Source organism: Mya arenaria, chromosome 7, assembly GCF_026914265.1.
Source record: "Mya arenaria isolate MELC-2E11 chromosome 7, ASM2691426v1".
NCBI classification, from domain to species: Eukaryota; Metazoa; Mollusca; class Bivalvia; order Myida; family Myidae; genus Mya; species Mya arenaria.
The window spans coordinates 39,471,355-39,492,933 of NC_069128.1; the positions used below are offsets into that span (position 1 = coordinate 39,471,355).

Below are 21,579 nucleotides of genomic sequence, written 5' to 3' on the forward strand. Positions count from 1 at the left end.
TTGACCCCAGAGCCAAAGATTGAACAATATTGGTACAAGTCAACTAGATGATATATCATGCCAAATATCTAAGCTCTTGTCACTACTTGATTTTACGTGTGTATCTATATATGTATATTTGTTAATAATTGTTGTATGTGGCCCATATTGAAAATTGGTTTGTGTACTAAATATGTTATCCAGTTTAAATTAAGACGTTACTTGTCTTTTTGAGTTCGGAGAAGATTTTTTAAGTTTTCACTATAACACATATAGAGAAAACCCATCAGCCCCCGGGTGTGGCCAATTTTGACCCCAGGGCCATAATTTGAACAAACTTTGTAGAGGTCCACTAGACGATGAATCATGCCAAATATCTAAGCTCTAAGCAACGTAAGTTCAGAGGAGATGATTTTTGAAGTTTTCACTATAAACATATAGAGAAAACCCATGACCCCCCAAGGGGGCGGGGCCAATTTTGACCTCAAGGCCATAATTTGAACAATCTTTGTAGAGGTCCACTAGACGATGAATCATGCCAAATATCTAAGCTCTAGTCCAAGTAAGTTCAGAGGAGAAGATTTTTGAAGTTTTAACTATAAACATATAGAGAATACCCTACCCCCCCGGGGCGGGGCCAGTTTTGACCCCAAGGCCATAATTTGAACAATCTTTGTAGAGGTCCACTAGACGATGAATCATGCCATATATCTAAGCTCTAAGCAACGTAAGTTCAGAGGAGATTTTTGATTTTTTTTACTATAAACATATAGAGAAAACCCATGACCCCCCAGGGGCGGGGCCAATTTTGACCCCAGGGCCATAATTTGAACAATCTTTGTAGAGGTCCACTAGAAGATGAATCATGCCAAATATCTAAGCTCTTGTCCAAGTAAGTTCAAAGGAGAAGATTTTTGAAGTTTTCACTATAAACATATAGAGAAAACCCATGACCCCCGGGGCGTGGCCAATTTTGACCCCAAGGCCATTATTTGAACAAACTTTGTAAAGGTCCACTAGACGATGAATCATGCCAAATATCTAAGCTCTAGTCCAAGTAAGTTCAGAGGAGAAGATTTTTGAAGTTTTAACTATAAACATATAGAGAATACCCTAACCCCCCGGGGCGGGGCCAATTTTGACCCCAAGGCCATAATTTGAACAATCTTTGTAGAGGTCCACTAGACGATGAATCATGCCAAATATCTAAGCTGTAAGCAACGTAAGTTCAGAGGAGATTTTTGATTTTTTTTACTATAAACATATAGAGAAAACCCATGACCCCCAGGGGCGGGGCCAATTTTGACCCCAGGGCCATAATTTGAACAATCTTTGTAGAGGTCCACTAGACGATGAATCATGCCAAATATCTAAGCTCTAGTCCAAGTAAGTTCAAAGGAGAAGATTTTTGAAGTTTTCACTATAAACATATAGAGAAAAACCATGACCCCCGGGGCGGGGCCAATTTTGACCCCAAGGCCATTATTTGAACAAACTTTGTAAAGGTCCACTAGACGATGAATCATGCCAAATATCTAAGCTCTAGTCCAAGTAAGTTCAGAGGAGAAGATTTTTGAAGTTTTAACTATAAACATATAGAGAATACCCATGACCCCCCGGGGCGGGGCCAATTTTGACCCCAGGGCCATAATTTGAACAAACTTTGTAGAGGTCCACTAGACGATGAATCATGCCAAATATCTAAGCTCTAGGCCAAGTAAGTTCAGAGGAGAAGATTTTTTAAGTTTTCACTATAAACATATAGAGAAAATCCATGACCCCCCGAGGGGGGGCCAATTTTGACCCCAGGGCCATAATTTGAACAATCTTTGTAGAGGTCCACTAGACGATGAATCATGCCAAATATCTAAGCTCTAGTCCAAGTAAGTTCAGAGGAGAAGATTTTTGAAGTTTTAACTATAAACATATAGAGAATACCCTAACCCCCCCGGGGCGGGGCCAATTTTGACCCCAAGGCCATAATTTGAACAATCTTTGTAGAGGTCTACTAGACGATGAATCATGCCATATATCTAAGCTCTAAGCAACGTAAGTTCAGAGGAGATTTTTGATTTTTTTTACTATAAACATATAGAGAAAACCCATGACCCCCCAGGGGCGGGGCCAATTTTGACCCCAGGGCCATAATTTGAACAATCTTTGTAGAGGTCCACTAGACGATGAATCATGCCAAATATCTAAGCTCTAGGCCAAGTAAGTTCAAAGGAGAAGATTTTTGAAGTTTTCACTATAAACATATAGAGAAAACCCATGACCCCCGGGGCGGGGCCAATTTTGACCCCAAGGCCATTATTTGAACAAACTTTGTAAAGGTCCACTAGACGATGAATCATGCCAAATATCTAAGCTCTAGTCCAAGTAAGTTCAGAGGAGAAGATTTTTGAAGTTTTAACTATAAACATATAGAGAATACCCATGACCCCCCCGGGGCGGGGCCAATTTTGACCCTAGGGCCATAATTTGAACAAACTTTGTAGAGGTCCACTAGACAATGAATCATGCCAAATATCTAAGCTCTAGGCCAAGTAAGTTCAGAGGAGAAGATTTTTGAAGTTTTAACTATAAACATATAGAGAATACCCTAACCCCCCGGGGCGGGGCCAATTTTGACCCCAAGGCCATAATTTGAACAATCTTTGTAGAGGTCCACTAGACGATGAATCATGCCAAATATCTAAGCTCTAAGCAACGTAAGTTCAGAGGAGATTTTTGATTTTTTTTACTATAAACATATAGAGAAAACCCATGACCCCCCAGGGGCGGAGCCAATTTTGACCCCAGGGCCATAATTTGAACAATCTTTGAAGAGGTCCACTAGACGATGAATCATGCCATATATCTAAGCTCTAGTCCAAATAAGTTAAGAGGAGAAGATTTTTGAAGTTTTAACTATAAACATATCAAGTATACCCATGACCCCCCGGGGCGGGGCCAATTTTGACCCCAAGGCCTTAATTTGAACAATCTTTGTAGAGGTCCACTAGACGATGAATCATGCCAAATATCTAAGCTCTAGTCCAAGTAAGTTCAAAGGAGCAGATTTTTTAAGTTTTCACTATAAACATATAGAGAAAATCCATGACCCCCAGGGCGGGGCCAATTTTGATCCCAAGGCCATAATTTGAACAAACTTTGTAAAGGTCCACTAGACGATGAATCATGCCAAATATCTAAGCTCTAGTCCAAGTAAGTTCAGAGGAGAAGATTTTTGAAGTTTTAACTATAAACATATAGTGAATACATTTACATTTTATAGAGATGATCATTCTGACCAAGTTGCATTGAGATTAGGCTAAAATTGTGACCTCTATTGTGTTCACAAGGTTTTTTTACTAATTGACCTAGTGACCTAGTTTTTGACCTAGGCTGACCCAATATGGAACTTGACCTAGCTTATGTTAAGATGATCATTCTGACCAAGTTTCATTAAGATAAGGCTAAAATTGTGACCTCTATTTTGTTCACAAGGTTTTTCTAATAATTGACCTAGTGACCTAGTTATTGACTGCGTATGACCCAATATCGAACTTGACCCAGATTTTATAGAGATGATCATTCTGACCAAGTTGCATTAAGATTAGCCTAAAATTGTGACCTCTATTGTGTTCACAAGGTTTTTGTACTAATTGACCTAGTGACCTAGTTATTGACCGCGGATGACCCAATATCGAACTTGACCTAGATTTTATAGAGATGATCATTCTGACCAAGTTGCATTGAGATTAGGCTAAAATTGTGACCTCTATTGTGTTCACAAGGTTTTTGTACTAATTGACCTAGTGACCTAGTTATTGACCGTGAATGACCCAATATCAAACTTGACCTATATTTTACAGCGATGATCATTCTGACCAATTTGCATCGAGATTAGGCTAAAATTGTGACCTCTAATGTGTTCACAAGGTATTTCTACTAATTGACCTACTGACCTAGTTTTTGACCCCAGATGACCCAATATCGAACTTGACCTAGATTTCATAGAGATGATCAGTCTGACCAAGTTTCATAAAGATTAGGTCAAAATTGTGACCTCTGTTGTGTTCACAAGGTTTTTCTAATAATTGACCTAGTGACCTAGTTATTGACTGTGGATGACCCAATTTCGAACTTGACCCAGATTTTATAGAGATGATCATTCTGACCAAGTTGCATTAAGATTAGCCTAAAATTGTGACCTCTATTGTGTTCACAAGGTTTTTGTACTAATTGACCTAGTGACCTAGTTGTTGACCGCGGATGACCCAATATCGAACTTGACCTACATTTTATAGAGATGATCATTCTGACCAAGTTGCATTGAGATTAGGCTAAAATTGTGACCTCTATTGTGTTCACAAGGTTTTTGTACTAATTGACCTAGTGACCTAGTTATTGACCGTGAATGACCCAATATCAAACTTGACCTACATTTTACAGCGATGATCATTCTGACCAATTTGCATTGAGATTAGGCTAAAATTGTGACCTCTATTGTGTTCACAAGGTTTTTCTACTAATTGACCTAGTGACCTAGTTATTGACCGCGGATGACCCAATATCGAACTTGACCTAGATTTTATAGAGATGATCATTCTGACCAAGTTGCATTGAGATTAGGCTAAAATTGTGACCTCTAATGTGTTCACAAGGTATTTCTACTAATTGACCTACTGACCTAGTTTTTGACCCCAGATGACCCAATATCGAACTTGACCTAGATTTCATAGAGATGATCAGTCTGACCAAGTTTATTAAAGATTAGGTCAAAATTGTGACGTCTGTTGTGTTCACAAGGTTTTTCTATTAATTGACCTAGTGACCTAGTTATTGACTGCGGATGACCCAATATCGAACTTGACCTAGATTTTATAGAGATGATTATTCTGACTAACTTGCATTGAGATTAGGCTAAAATTGTGACCTCTATTGTGTTCACAAGGTTTTTGTACTAATTGACCTAGTGACCTAGTTGTTGACCGCGGATGACCCAATATCGAACTTGACCTACATTTTATAGAGATGATCATTCTGACCAAGTTGCATTGAGATTAGGCTAAATTTGTGACCTCTATTGTGTTCACAAGGTTTTTCTACTAATTGACCTAGTGACCTAATTATTAACCGCGGATGACCCAATATCGAACTTGACCTAGATTTTATAGAGATGACCATTCTGACCAAGTTGCATTGAGATTAGGCTAAAATTGTGACCTCTATTGTGTTCACAAGGTTTTTCTACTAATTGACCTAGTGACCTAGTTTTTGACCCCAGATAACCCTATATCGAACTTGACCTAGATTTTGTAGAGATGATCAGTCTGACCAAGTTTCATAAAGATTAGGTCAAAATTGTGACCTCTATTGTGTTCACAAGCAATTGTGAACAGACGGACGGACGGACGGACGGACGGACGGACGGACGGACGGACGGACGGACGGACGGACGACGGACGAAGAGTGATCACAAAAGCTCACCTTGTCACTACGTGACAGGTGAGCTAAAAATATATTGCCATACACTCTACATTCCGTTATGCACACAATTTTAAACCATCAATGTCATCAACAGCTATAATGTCAAATGAAGTTCCTGTATTTTCTCATTAATATTGTATTTCATTGACCAAACTTGATTTTCACTGAACATTACAAAATGTCATGTATTTAGGATCAACCAATGTATACCCATGTTGTTACACTCATATTAGGTTTCCTTGAATTAGATGCATGCATATCTTTCCAAGTTCATTCATATTCGAATGAACCCAACATCTTTCAATTGGAATATCTCCGAAAACGCAAAAATGATGCTTGTGTTTGGTCTAATGAGGTTTTATTTAGGTAAAAAGTATGTGACGTTGATAAAACTTGACGAAATTGGCGCTGGTGCATTCAATACTTAATTAGATGCTTTTCCATACCTTTAAACTTCGATTCCAACACAGGAGCCGGCTTTGTCGACAGAAAAATCTTCTTTGCATGCTTGGACAGAACTCCTTTCTCCCCTGATGGCAGAACAAGTTGCCGTAGAAACCGTGACCGGTCCCGAATGTCGTAGTTCTGATCGTACTTAGCCAGGTTGAAGACATACTGGCAGAGGAGTTTGGTCTGTTTGCTGTTGGTGATCATAAGCTTTGCTCCCAGATTCAGGATTTGTAGTTTTACAATGTCCTCCTAGAAATGAAATTGAAGATAGTGGGGATAGAAATAGTCCAGGCAAAAAACTTTCATGCTTTGAAAAACTTAATTATTATGAATAAACAGAGTGTTAGAAACTGTGTAACAGTAAAGTTACTTCAGGGTTTAACAGCCCAAAATGTAATGTTTGTATATATTCATAATCATACAATAAGCTTTTTTTCATTTGTCTTCAAACTTTTTCTTATTGTAATGGATACTCATATGTGTAAACAATTCAGCAATAAAGGGGCACACATCTGAATGAAGTAAAAAGTGAAGATGTTATCTACAGTCACTAGTATAGGGCACCTACAAAAACTGTTAAATCACGCCTTCAACATGAATGACGCAACGCCATTGGTCCAGGACATGTCACTCGGAGACCACACATTTTTCCCATATTGGGCCATTAATCTTTATATCGTACCATGGTATTAATATATCGTACCTTTTTTATAACCTTTTGGCATCTTGACCCATGTAAACAGATTGTCAACTTGTTATATATATTAGGGGATAATTAGGTGACCTGTTATCGGATATGTGGGCACTGGAAACTAATACCAGTTCGAGCTACATGATTTATAATATTTTACTTATGGCCATTTTTGCATGATAGGCAAAAAACTTGATTAAAAATCAATTAATTATGAAGCTGGTTATCATATTGATAATCACATATTCGATTAACTTAAAAGTCAAGGTTTTATATGCAGTAGGGCATATACAGTTAGTTCAATATTGTACTTCTGACCATTTTTTTAAACTCCATTACCTCTTGTATAAAAGTCTTTGCCATCTTCCTAAGCACATCCGGAGCTATTTTAGGCACCCTGTCGCTGTACTCTCCGATAAGCCACAGGATACTGGCTCGGGCCATTGGCACGGTGATGTTATCCACCATTCTCGCCATGTGTATGATGATGTCCTTGTGTGTTGATGTCTGAAATAAAAATATTAACATTTTCAATGAGATTTACTGGTAAAGAGTTGGACTTAAACTTTACAGTTACAGCATTCAATCTTGAAATGGAATTGAATAGCAATAATTATTTCAAGATTATTACGTATATACAAAAATAACAGTTTTGAAACACTTTATCTTTATCAGTATGTTAAACATTACATTTATGCCATATTAGAAAAGTGAATGGAAGGACAATAGTAAAATATCGTTGGAGGCAAATGCTAATATCCATCCTTTATTTTCGGTCAAACCTGCTGCTAAACTTAAAGGGACTCGTCCATGATTTGTTAAATGCTCTTTTAACATTTACTTTTTTTTTGTACATAAAAAGTGTGGCAAATCATTAGAAGTGTTGAAACTAAATGTTAATATATGTTCAAATATTGTCTTTGAAGTCCACAATTCCAAAATACAAAAACAATTTCACAAAAGGCTGTAGGGTGATTGGTTGATAGAAATGATCACATGATGCTAGCAATGTTTTCAATTATGTTTTAAAATATATCCATCAGCTTAGTACAAGGCCCTGTGCGGGAGTGGATCAAGAATCGTTTCTCTATTTTTTACTGACTGTACCAGCGTGGCTTCCCTCCCAAACTTCAACAAGGCTTTTTTTTATACTTTAATTGGGGCCAGAGCAATGAGATATGCGCCTTGACACACAAATATGTATTGTCAGTACTAACATCATAAGCTATGGCACTGGCAATGAATCTGTATAGCTTAAAAGTTATGAAATGGTTGACTGTACGTTGCTTTTTCATATACCTGCATTTGAAGCAGTTTCTTGATGACAACCACACTCTCAGCCACCACTCCCTCTGAAATAAATAATTATAATACAGACTGAAATCAGTATGTGAAATGTGTTTTCTTAGAGGCTATGATCTAGTCATACTGCATCTGTCTTTGTGTCTTTGATTATTGAAATGTTGTCGGTACATCAACATTTTTATTTATCCTTATTTTCAAATCCGCCATCAAACACATTTCCATCTTTTATCGCTGATTTTCATAAGAAGAACTTAATGAACCAGCCCATTACAACACATGTTCATAACACCATTAGGGTTTTATCCAGGTTTTAAAAAGGACAGGGTGCTCTGTGACCAAATGGCACATTATATCAGGCCGTTATTCATTAAAACATTACAAATTTCATGGAAAATGTTAAAAATTGTGCTTATTTGAAGTTATATTAGGATTCAACTAAATATGTCAAGTTTGTTTAAATTCATAATCATATTCCAAGTTTTATTTCAAAACAAAAGACATATAAAGCATTTAATTCTTTGAAGGCAGTTGGGTGCACATTTTTGTATCCATGAGGGCAGAAGGGTGCTTCCAAAAAAGGACAGTGTGCAGCACCCTTCAATAACCCTCTAGCTAAAACTTCAACCTTAGCAAATATTGTAAACACTGTACTTAACAAACATGGACCATTAAAACTTTAAATAACCTTTCTTAAATTATAAAACAAAAAGATCACCGACCATCTCTGTTGGACATAAGAAGCACCAATCCATTAAGACATGTGTCTGTGACCTCGGCAATGTTGCTGGCACATCGACCAATTGCCTGAATAGTGGCCGCAGCAAATTCTTTGTCTGCACTCGTCACATATGTCTGTAAAGAAAGAAAAATCAAGTTACTTTTGAACTTATAAGTATTCAAATGTTATACATAGAATTGCTTTCATTTTGCGGTGGCTTTATTTTTTGTTTACATATTTGGTATTCATCATACTGCAGTAAATAAAATATGTTTAATAATAATTTATGAAGCTATCCATTAGAAACCACCAGTTTGACAAGAACACAACTGGCAGGCAGGTACTAGCCATCAAGTGATCAACAAATACAGCATTTCCTCAAAACAAGAATTATTGAAAATACAAGCTAGTATCAGACCAATAATAATCACAATACAGTCATGATGAATATTTTGTAGCTGTCTCCGATGAGTTTAACCGCTTAAAAATAGCGCATTAATGGTTTCCTTATTTATAATGTGTATATTTAGCATGTGAATGTCACATGATAAGCACATACATAAACCAACACTATTTTTAAATTTACTAGTATTTGTGTGGTATACAAGCTCCACAAACTTTAAATTAAAAAAAAAAAACACCCGAAAACTGTGTAAGCTATATGTGTCATAAGCAATGTGATACATCAATAAGTAAGATTTAATGTGTTGTACACAATGATATCAATTTTATGTAAGTTTTTTACGATTTTTCTTTTTTTCTTGCAAATGTATCATCTGGTGTCTAGTCCCTTTAAAAATTTAAGAGAATATGTCAAAATACCTGCAGCTCTCTAAGTATGGTAGAAATGTTCGTCTCTGTTGCCAGGCTTGTTAGAATCTCAAGCTTGAGTAGTTTGACATGCGTAGGATCGTTTGATCGAACATAGAAGCTCTTCAGGTATGGTTCAAACATCCCGCGCTGCTTGATAGACATGGTGGCAATGTTACTGAGGACTACGTACTGTACTTCACTGGAAAAGAATGTTTAAAGATATGTTTAGCAGTGATCAAAAGAAGCACAATCCGGTAAGCTTAAATCAAACAATAATTTGAGTTTTGTTATAATCATTATTTGTGCTTGTAAATTATAATCTTAAAATAAAACAAACATAATTCTTAATGTTCTGACTTATTCTTAATTTCATCTTGATGACTGAATTCAGTGGCATAACACTGTTTAAATTCCATATTTTGTCAATGTTTGATATAAGGCATGTGCTTTATTATGAATTGATTTCCTTTACATATAGAGCATTGTACAAATGACCTTTGGTCTTCAGACAAAAATAACCCTTTGGCCTAGTTTCCATAAGGAATTGGCAGAATAGAACCAAATTTATAAGACTTCTCCTTTCATTTAGATCACAGCTAAACAAAAATGCTGTGAAATATATTCTCTAAAAGATGCACTCTTACTCCAAAAAAGATTAACCACAATTAATACAATTGTTTAAATATACCAAAAAGGATGTATAAAAGTCGAAAACAATGGTTCCCGAGATTAAGATTACCAAGTTTAATTTTATCACTCAAACTTTATGTATTTTATACATGTGTATGTATTAAGTTATGTATTAATTTTGAATAAGAGTGTCACATTAATATAGAAATTCCAATGCTTCAGGCCCAAGGGTTTGTTTTTTTCATTGAATTACATTTTGGCATTCAGATTTTCCTTCTTGTTTATGAAAAAAATCATTTTAAAAATCATTTCACCCAGACAATATTCAAGACAGCACACAAAGTGAATACATACGGGTGAGATCGGAGAAGTCGAATGAGGGACTTGGCGACCAGTCCTACCTCCCCTCGTGGAGCACAGTGGTGGTACAGCTGGGCCACTCCCATCACAACCTGTTAGTAAACAGATAAATGTATGGTTATGAAAAGTCTTATGAGGGATTTGGAAACCAACAAGACATCCCCTGTCACTGACAGTGGGAGTAAGCTTTCATACACGTGTGAAGTAGATTGAAAAGCTATATACTGTGAAATCATTAATGTTCGTGGGGCATTAATGTTCGTGGTTTTCGTGGGTTGGGTGATCCACGAATTCAAGATCCCACGAAATATAAACACTTTATTCACTTTTTCAATTGCCTTGTTACGTACATACTCTAGTATACATGTATTATTTACAGAGGTCGCAGTATACAGTGTTAACACCTGTCTCACTGTATAACTTACGACCATTATTCTGTTAATATATTATAACTGCCTTTAACAAATAATGAACCAAATCAATTAAATGTGTTTTATGAACCAAATGACAGTTATAAGCACGTTTTTAAACGTGTGCTGTTAATGAAAATCTCCAAATTTACAAGATGTGCGTGATGAATGTCCATACTCGATTTTTTTATTTAATGAAATAATTAATCGATTACTAGTACATTGAAGGTTACTAAGCACCGAACATAACAATATACGCACCGTTTCGGTGTTTTCACAGTTTGCAAAATTCTGAATTGGCATTCAATGGCTTCCCCTATCTTTATTTATGATCAGGGTACATCTTCTTTTATTACCTTTATTCCCAATTAAATCGATAAGTGACATGGGTATATGCACTAATTGGCATGTCGTACCACATTAGCGAGTGTCATAAACCGAGTGACATAGAAGACGGAAACCACGGGCCAGCGCGTGGATATTATGCAGACGATCTAGGACGATCGCATCTTCGATTTTTTTTTTTCTTCAAAAATGAAAATCCACGAATTCAAGTACCCACGAAATTGTTTTTTTTCGGCAAACCACGAAATTTCATGCCCACGAACATTAATGATTTCACAGTATGTCCTGCTTAATTTGGAATTCACTTGGAGTATTTGGGCTCGGCAAAGCCACTATCAGTCAATTTCCTACCACAGTTTTTGGCTGTTCAACAAATGGTTTACACTGTCTAAACAGCAGCCTATGATTTTGATCAAGAATATAAGGTTTCGGTAAGTAACAAAAATATTCTGCATTCTAAGACTCAGCCTATTTATAAGTGATTTTATGTTGCCTACCGCAGCATTTCGGCTGTTCAGCAATGGCTTTGACTGCCTCAACAGCAGCCGATGATCCTGATCCATTATGTAAGGTTTGGCCTTGGGCTTGGCTTCGTCCTCCTCATTCTCATCATCTTCATTCTCATCATCTTCATCTTTCTCTGACTCGTAGAATGGTTTCTCTGTGTCATCTACAGTATCCTGAAATATTTCACATAAATTTGTAACACCTACTGCAAACGCTAGCGGAATTTTCTAAGAAAAGAGTGTGAAGCAGGTACGCTGTGAACTAAATATCTACTGATTATTATAGTGATATAAGACAAATAGTTTATGTTTAATATCAGGATAAGGAAAACAAAGATTCCTATATTCTGTAACAAGAGCTATGCAGAGAAAACTTTGGGGTATTTTGGTTGAAAAAGGCGCATATTTTGTTTCAGAACAGTTGTAATAGCCTTAGTTATGGGCCTTGCATGACATACATTGTGTATATTTTCTCTCGCAACATTGAACACAGTTTCAATTGCATTTTCAAAATGTTTTTACTGATGTAAAAGGAGCACAATATATTTTGATGCAAAAACACTTCTTTTTAATGCATCCTTACTGTTTAACTCATTTGAATTAAATGATCAAACCCGAAAAGCATAAAAAAATTGGCCAAGGCACAGATAAACAATTCATTTGTGATATTTTGGTGCTTAATTAATTGGGGAATTTGTGGCCCTGTAGCTATTACCTTAAAAAACATTTATAAAGGTGGGTATTTTTTTAATTGTACAAAGAACATATGAAATTTTTTTGTTTAATCATTATAGTGAGATGAGTTAAACATAAACATTGATTTCATTAAAAAAAATGCATCAACTTATATTGTGTCCCTTGAAATGTAATGCATGGAGACTGATGCTAAGGACACCTGGCAAGGCAATGCAATTACCACGATTATTATCTAAGAAAAACATACAATCGAAAAATGCCTCAGAAAATATTCCCTTGCATCCACAAGGACAAACATGATATACAACATGTACTGCTTGTACTCACCCCCTGGTTAGGGTTGACGAACTGTGTCCGTGCATATCTTGTGAGCATGTTGATTATCACAACTTGGCCCCATTCTTCAACATCCACCAATAGATTCAACAGCTTTCTGTAGTTCTTGTGAATCAAGTCAATCCTTTCCGGACAAACCTCTTCGAACGCCTGAATGGCACTGCCTGCTACCAGCTGGCAGAAAATAAATTGGAAATATAAGTCATCATAATCATGATACATGTATTTATTACAATAGTTTCAACAACTTTCTGTGTTTCTAATAAATCAAGTAAACTTCTTTTTGGCAAATCCCCGCAAATGCCTGTAAAGCTCTCATAGCCACCAGCTGACGGGTAATACTAGATGATACAAGACAATGATAAACAAGAAACGCCCAAATAGCACTCAACCAGGTTTACAATGATTGACAGAAGAACTTCAGCCTGTTTTGTGAGAACTATATGTAAGCCGATTTGTTGCGTGTTGTGTGTTTGTAACAACAATCCCATAAAAGGTCTCTTCATACATACTAAGTTCAGTGACAATAAGTCAACCATTTCTGAAGATCTTGAGTTTCAACCATTTTTCCTAATTTAAGTAACAGTGACCTTGAGCTTGATCCTAGGGACCCTTACTCTGAACTTAGTAAATGTCTCCATAAACTCTTTCTATATACCAAGTTTGGTAAAAATATGTTGACCTAAACTAAAGATATTTAGTTTTAAGTGTTTTACAATTTTTAGTAACTGTGACCTTGACTTTGACCTGGGGCCCAAAACACAATCACATTAGAGGGCTCCATAGATGATTTTTACGTTCCCAAGTTTGGACACAATACGTCATTTTTCACTACAGTTACTCAGTACCAAAGTTCTGTTTTTCTATTTTTAGTAACAGTGACCTTGACCTTTACCATAGGGGCCCAAAACTTGGTGAAAATTTGTTTCATAACAGAGATTACATAGTTCCTATTATTTTTTATGCAAATATCAGAAACAATCTTTACAACTGTACAACAGTCTGAAGGTCAAATCTCTCAATCCTGAACTTTAGAACCCCTGTACCATCCATGTACACCTAGGAATCTAGTTCACTGATATAAATATCGACTGTACTTACAGTGGTTTTGTCTCCCAGCAGTTTCTCAATCACTTCTACCAGCTGATCTTTCTGCTCAGGATCAATACTGAAGTGAGGACAGAAAAACCATTACATTGTAATTAACATCACACAAAGATAACCCCCAGATTATGCAAGCTCTCAGTAAAAACGAACACTACATAAAAATCTATTGCATTCACATCAGATTCTATTGCATTCAAGTCCACACGCTGATTTTCTTTAACCAAATCTCATCTATTGCTTGAGATCAAAGGTACGTCATTGGAAATATAGTATTGTAGTTTATTATCATTAAGTTCCATGCACATCAGAATTTACTGCATTAAAACCCACTTGCAGTTGTTTGATCAAATGTTTTCTATTTTCTTCATATCAACGGCATGCCATTTAAAAATATATCATTAAAATAGATCATTTATTTTTCTGAGTTCATAGATGGACATAATCGCAAAATGTCACAAATCTAATACAACTTTTTTATGAGTAATCATTATATTTGATTTATACAAAATATAGTACAATACAGGTCAATAAATTGCGAAAATGTGCTGATCCTTATTGTAGAAAATATATAACCACACATACATGTAGTATACAGCGTTTCTTCCACAGATACAAGTAAAATTATTGCCTTCATACTATAAAGATCCAGGGATTTTTCACCTTCTTTGCTTGGGGCCGAAATTAGGCTACTTCACAATTGGGAAAAATTGCATATTTTCCAAATTTCCAGATATTTTTTTCACAATTCCCAGATATTTTTCCCAAAAAGGAAGATCTTACTTCAAAAATTTACAATAAAAATTTATTCTGTTTGAGTAAATTTTTCTTTTTATCTTTTTAATAAGTTAACATAAGAAGAATGCTGTATAATTTAAATGTTATTCGAGGACCAATTAGTCCATATATTTATATCAATTCTTACCCTCGATTTAGAATCAACTCTATGAAGATTAAAACTAATCTCTCCTCCTCTCTTGTCATTGCGTCGTGTTAAAAAAGCGAAGTCAAAGACCTGACTTCTCCCCCAATATGATCTACATGTGTATCAATTTGAAGTCCATACATTTAAGACCTTTCAAGCTTGACCCTGTGGAGTGTTTGTACACATTTCATATTAAAAAGGTCATAATTGAAAAAAAATCAGCTAAAAGTAGACTCACATGTAAGATATGAGCCTGTTTTTTGTAACATGAGTTCCAAGTTTCATATGGATATCTTGACTCGTGTTTAGAAGGTGTCTTCAATCCTCATATGTGGAATTTCCCATTTCGAGACGTTGACGCATTTAAATTTCCCTATTTGAAGAATTTCATGCGTTTAAATTTCCCAAAATGAAAAGGCTAGGCCTCTTCACAATTTTTGGTGAAAAAGCCCTGAGATCATATTAATGAACTTGGAATAAATTCTTTCCATTTGTTTTTTCCCTGCATACTGTAGATATGGACTTGGAATAAATTGTTACCAGTTTGTTTTATCCCTGCATACTAAACATACTTCTTAAGAGTTTGACCCCGATTATTCTCACTATTTACTCCTGAGAATTATCCATCCTAGCTGACCATCTACAGTAAAATATAGTTACAAAATGACCCAACACCAATTCATAAAACAAATATTAGTTTGAAAGATAATTTCATCAAGGATATGTTCTGGACAGCATTTGTAAGATGTAATATCCTATACTATTTACATACAACAATAAGACAAGCGCCCACCATGTTTAATAGGACATTTACGGTACATACCTGTATAGCTTGGGTATAGCATGAGCAGCGGTCTTCCTGACATAGGGTGACATATCCATAACTGCCTCCTTAATGGATAACATCATGATGGGGGCGATCATCTGTACACGGATACTAGACAACACCCGTAGGGCGCTGGCTCGGATCAGCTGATTTGGGTCCTGTAATATGAATTATTATAGTTGAAGAATATCTGGGCAATTTAACTCCATTAACATTACCAGGGCTTTTTCTGCCCATCTTGGGAAAAAGACCCTAGACATTTTGGGAAATTTTGCGCCGTGAAAATGAGGAAATTGGGAAATTTTACAGTGAAAAGAAAAAGCTGTCTAGTCTCCTGTGAATTAGGAAATGATTTAATATTAGTTTATTTTCCCTTTAAAAGACCCACAATGGCTGGAATATCATTCCTTGGGGTGTAAATATCTGTTGCAATAAATCATAACAGATAATATTTCATATCTCTGATTACCAAAAAAACTTCACATCACATAATTCATTAGGATGTTGTAAATGAACCAGTACAGGTAAAAAGAATTTCTACAAAAAAAAATATATATTTTTTTTTAATTTGGGATTTTTTTTCTGAAGATTGGGGAAAAATATCTTATATTTTGCTTTGGGAATGGGTCCGATAGTCGGACCCATGGGTACTATAGAAAAAGCCCTGATTACTCATTGAAATTCAACAGCATCATACATTTATGACAGTTTGCATCTTTTATAATAATAATAATAACTTTATTTAAAGAAGGTATCACATTAAGACATAGGCAGTATATTATATAAACAAACATAACATTAAAACGTCTCATTTACAATGTGGCCTTCTCAAAGAACATACATGTACACACACAAAAAATAAAATAAATATAAAATAACACTAATAAAAGAGATGCAAATAATCATCAAACACATATGAGAAAACAAATTTCACTACCGCAAAAATACATATTGTTAAAAAGCATCATTACATTTTTTTTTTCATCATGACCTTTAACTGGAATAAATGATTGTTTTCACATGAAAATATGCTTAGAAAATTTAGATAACATAGCTGACCATCTGACTGATTGCATCAATGGACTGATTGTTCAGAACTTTGTTAAAGTTAACAAGGTTATTAACGACAATGCGGACATTGTTGTTAACTTTTCAATGTAGAATGTTTAATGATGTGCTCACGTATTTAAATATTTAAACAAAGTTTTTAACGTAGACAAAGATCAAAAAATGACTTCACTAAAATCAGCAGTGATTTTTTTGGAATTATTTTCACCACCTAATTGCGTTGCAAATTGGAAAAAGTTGACTGTCGGAAAAATACAAAATCAGGCCAAAATAATGTAACTAACATTTTAAATTTATTAATATAACAAGTAACATCGCACCTGTGGGATAGAATTGAATGAATGTGCTCAGTACCACATACTGGTAAGACATTTATGTATAATTGTCATGTAATGTTTACTGTTTGTCATGTAATATATTTCGTTGTATCATGTTTGTACTGTTTTACGTTATATGTGATTGATTATGTATTATTAACAGACGATCCCGTTGTTTTGTACCTTTTGGAATTCTTGCGACTGACTATCGATTTATATTGCTATGCTAAATATATTGTTTAAACTTGTTCTTTCAGTGCACGAGTTTTCGTGTGAAATAGCTTATAGCTGTTTAAAAAAAGAATAAAACGAACCCTCAAATACCGCCTTAGGCCAAAAAAAAAAATGTCTTGTTTCTGGTCATATGCCTAAAAAAAAACAGGGTCGGTAGGTAGGTGTTTTTTTGTTTTTTTTTGTTTTTTGTTTTTTTTTATTCAAACCTTTGGAATGAAATAGTATAGCGTTTGAAAAATGATGAAATATTGTCTGCCAATACAACATCATCAAATATGGCTTAAAGGAAACTGGACACAAGTTTATAACCATATTTATGTATTTATTAGTTTAACAGAACAACAACAGCACTATTACATGACAAGAAGCAACAAGTCCAAGACTAGAATTTGAAATAATCTCAAGAAACAATTGTCATTCTTTGTCAGAAAACAAATATAAACATGGATGGAAGAAACCGTAATACTGGGTATTTAAACATCACAGAGACAAAATATCATTTTATTAGATTCAGTGATTTATGCAATGCATAAAACTATGTCTGTGATAACCTTTAGCTGTATATTTTTTTTTGTTTAATATGAAAATTTTGAGTCAGATATTTATCTAAATATTTTTTTCACAGGTTTTATAAAAAAATGATGTCTTTGTTCTGATCATATTCACACACACGCACGCACGCACGCACGCACGCACGCACGCACGCACTGATGTCTTATCAGGGTCTACTCTGTGTGCAAAGGCATGCCAAAGGGTTTCTGAGGTAAAGGGTAAAGTTTACTACTTAGTATGCACGGTTAAGTATTGAGTTCTACTGTAAACACGTCATTACTTTTTGGCACCAAATGGACGGGCATGAATTGGTTCGAAAATATATGCAGAGCTTCACATAAATCTCTTTTATATTTATCCAGCAAACCCTATCTTCTATGTGAGCAGGACTAGTATTGCCTCAAAAAGCTGGGTGTTACAAGATAGGATTTGATGGATACACAAAGAAAATATTTATCATGAAAACACAAAATATGTTTTATATCTGGAGCTCTTTTTATCTAAATGACCACAGTTCCTACTTTATTTATTAAAAGCAAACTGATCAAATAACCCAGATAAGAGATCGCCCCTTCATTCTTCTATCTGCTTTAATTATAGTATCGGGCACCTAACTAAGTGTAATGTCAATGGTTCTTCATACAGAAAATTAATTTTAATCCTTTAAAACATTAAAAACGAAGGTCCAAAAATGAAACGTTTTAATATGACGTTCGGTATTTGAGAGAGACGAAGTATTTAAATCCATTCACTCAGCATAATGATTCACGCTTCTTCGGCATTATTTTGCCTTAATTCGTCCGATTCAAATAAACCTTGTATATGTGTATAGATAGTCTTTTGAATTACGAAAATGTCGGTGCCAAAACTGTCATTCTCGGTCGAGGCATTATTTGTTTTACGATGGCCCTTTTACGATATCTAAACAACCATACAACTTACCGAACATTTAGCTTCAAGTCGGACATTTTCTCGCTCGCCATGTAAGTCCATGAAAAGACTTTTTATTGTTGTTTGCGAATGGGCAACTTTAATGACACTACAACCGTCGAAGTGCGAACATTTGTCTATTTTTATGGCTATCAAATGCGTAACAGACGTCGTCTGCGCAGGGCCAGCCATCTTCGACACGGCCGTATAAAAAACACGTCACGAATATAATATTACTGTCGGATAGCGCGGTTTATTCTTCGGCGCCGGGACCGGGAATCCCGGCTCACTTTACGCTAATTATAAAAAGTCTTTACGCTATAAAAAAAAAACGGTCGGGGGGTAAAAAGTAGGGTCGGTCGGGTGACCAGAAACAAGACATTTTTTTTATTTGGCCTTATGAATATATATTCCCATAACGACGAATAGGCAATAAGAACGTGTGACAATTATTTTTTACCTTAAGTGCCCTCTGGAATGTGCTGATAGAGAGAAGAGCCAGGTCCTGTTGTTCTTCAGCATACCTGGTCAGGTACACGTACACCAGCTTCTTTACCTGAGAAATAAAAGTATAAAGTGGCATCTTAGACAACACAAAAGACACATTTGTACTAGACAACATTTTCAATGGCCAGTTCAGTGGCAGTAATGCGCCCGGTACAAAGACTTCTTTTATAATGTTGTATAAATCAATTATGTGTTACAAAATAAATACTGTTTAAACCAAAGGCATTTTTTGTTTCTAAAGACATTTATATTCATTTCAAGGTACTTTCTTACATTTTTGATGTGCATGTCCAAGCAAAAAACAATCTTTAAAACAGCATAATAGTCCAAAGATAAAGCTCCAGGGCTTTTTCTGCCCATTTTGGGAAAAAGACCCTAGACATTTTGGGAAATTTTGCGTCGTTGAAATGCGGAAATTGCGAAATTTTACAGTGAAAAGAAAAAGCTGTCTAGTCTCCTGTGAATTAGGAAATGATTCAATATTAGCTTATTTTCCCTTTAAAAGACCCACAATGGCTGAAATATCAATCCTTGGGGTGTAAATATCTATTGCAATAAATCATGACAGATAATATTTCATATCTCTGCATGTGATGAAAATCAATGATTTCTGAGTTCAATTACCAAAAAAACTTCACATCACATAATTTATTAGGATGTTGAAAATGAACCAGTATAGGTAAAAAGATTTCTAAAAAAAAAAAATTGGGGGGGGGGGGGGGGTTTGGGATTTTTTTCTGAAGATTGGGAAAAATATCTTATATTTTGCTTTGGGAATGGGTCCGATAGTCGGACCCGTGGATACTATATAAAAAACCCTGAGCTCTCAATTCTGATTTAAAGATTAATCCTTAACTTTTATTAGACCCCCTGGAATATTAAGATATCTGATTCAAGTTCAAATTTGCCAACAGCTATGTTGGTATGTTAATATGTTGGTGCATTTTTTTTTTAAGTTTTTGTTTTGTTTTTTAAATTAAGTTCATCAAGTCAAATTCAAAGAGAGTTGTTTTATTTTATTTAAAGTAATACCTCTAGATTTTTGGAGACAACATTTTTAACCACAGCTGGGAAGAGGTCTGATGCATCTTTTCCTTTCGCCACCATCTGAAATAATAAACAAAATGATATGGTTAAAAACAACATGTTAACATGACTGTTCAAAATACAACATTACATAACACATAGTTTGCCACTGTTCAATCCCCCCTGAAAACTATGATGCTCTTCTTCATTGAGTACCGTGATACATTTTGCTAGGAAAATTGCTACATTGTTTTCATGAAAATCAAACAGTTTTTTTGCAATTACCCGTTCTTGTGAATAATTTCAGTTTCAATTACAAAATTGATGATACAAACAAAATCATGCCGGTTATTTCCTATTATTGATAAAGTTTTTTTTCCCGAAATATTCAATCCATACTTTGAAAAACCTCTGGAGAACTCACCCCGATGATCCTTTTCATGGCATCCAACTTCTGTGAATCCTTGTTACTGTCCAACATGATCTTTAAGTCTTCATGCCTGAAAGACAAGTACATGTGATTCACATGAAAAGAGTGTGTTCTAACTGGAAATCAAACAGTTTAGGAATAGCCAAACTTCTTATTAAATATATGGAATGATGAAAGAAGGGGCATTCTTTTTGCAATAATTAAAGTTAAAAAACACAGATAAAAAAGGATAAATACTGGTAGATTACCTACATCGGGTACTTAAATCCCACTCACCTTTTCTAGTGCATTTCAATTTACAAACCGTTACAAACGTCACATTTGACCAAATATTGCTTTACAACTAGGTTAAGATCCTTGTTCGGACGATGTTTTTTTGTACAGCTCGTAACTAACTTTTTTTTAGGACCTATTTTCTTCAAATAACTGGCATTCATCTCAGAACATAATAAAATTTAAGAAATGTAAAACTCCAATCAACAAAGGATATTTTGAGCCCTAACTCCAGCAAACTTAGAGAAGCCCTAGGTAGGCATTTCATAATCACCATCAAAATCTATGTTCAACAAAAATTCACTTGTTTCATCAAATAAAACAAATAGCAGGGCATGAAAATTATCGCAGGCACTAAAAATGTAACAATCTACTCACATGCAAAAACAACACCCTAATCACTACCAAGTCTGTATAACGTCAATTTGTTTTCGAACTCAACTTTCCTGAATTTCAATACTCATATTCAAATACGGCTATCAGAATACCTACCTGGTTGCGAATAGGGAATTATTTATACCAAAGAGAAGGAAGTAACCATTGATATGTATCTTGCTTCAGTTTGCATCCTCACTCATTACTTTTGTTTGACTAATTGAGTAAATTTATGTTAAAAACACAGATTATGTAGGTATAATTCAAATACTGATTCCCGGAAGTGCAAACTGCCAAA

At 35.2% G+C, this 21,579-nt stretch overlaps 1 protein-coding gene across 1 annotated transcript in view; it reads right to left on the reverse strand.

Moving 5' to 3' along the window:
* Positions 1-21,579, reverse strand: part of LOC128240382 (AP-3 complex subunit beta-2-like) — a 35,684-nt gene that overhangs the window by 13,136 nt on the left and 969 nt on the right. Inside the window, exons 2-14 of the mRNA XM_052957016.1 lie at positions 20,628-20,703; positions 20,210-20,284; positions 19,131-19,226; positions 15,567-15,727; positions 13,816-13,882; positions 12,706-12,888; positions 11,674-11,856; positions 10,416-10,513; positions 9,441-9,630; positions 8,620-8,752; positions 7,895-7,947; positions 6,935-7,102; positions 5,901-6,153 (exon numbers count right to left, since the gene is read on the reverse strand). Coding sequence (XP_052812976.1) covers positions 5,901-6,153; positions 6,935-7,102; positions 7,895-7,947; positions 8,620-8,752; positions 9,441-9,630; positions 10,416-10,513; positions 11,674-11,856; positions 12,706-12,888; positions 13,816-13,882; positions 15,567-15,727; positions 19,131-19,226; positions 20,210-20,284; positions 20,628-20,703 — 1,736 coding nt within the window. The remainder of the gene's footprint in view (positions 1-5,900; positions 6,154-6,934; positions 7,103-7,894; positions 7,948-8,619; positions 8,753-9,440; positions 9,631-10,415; positions 10,514-11,673; positions 11,857-12,705; positions 12,889-13,815; positions 13,883-15,566; positions 15,728-19,130; positions 19,227-20,209; positions 20,285-20,627; positions 20,704-21,579) is intronic.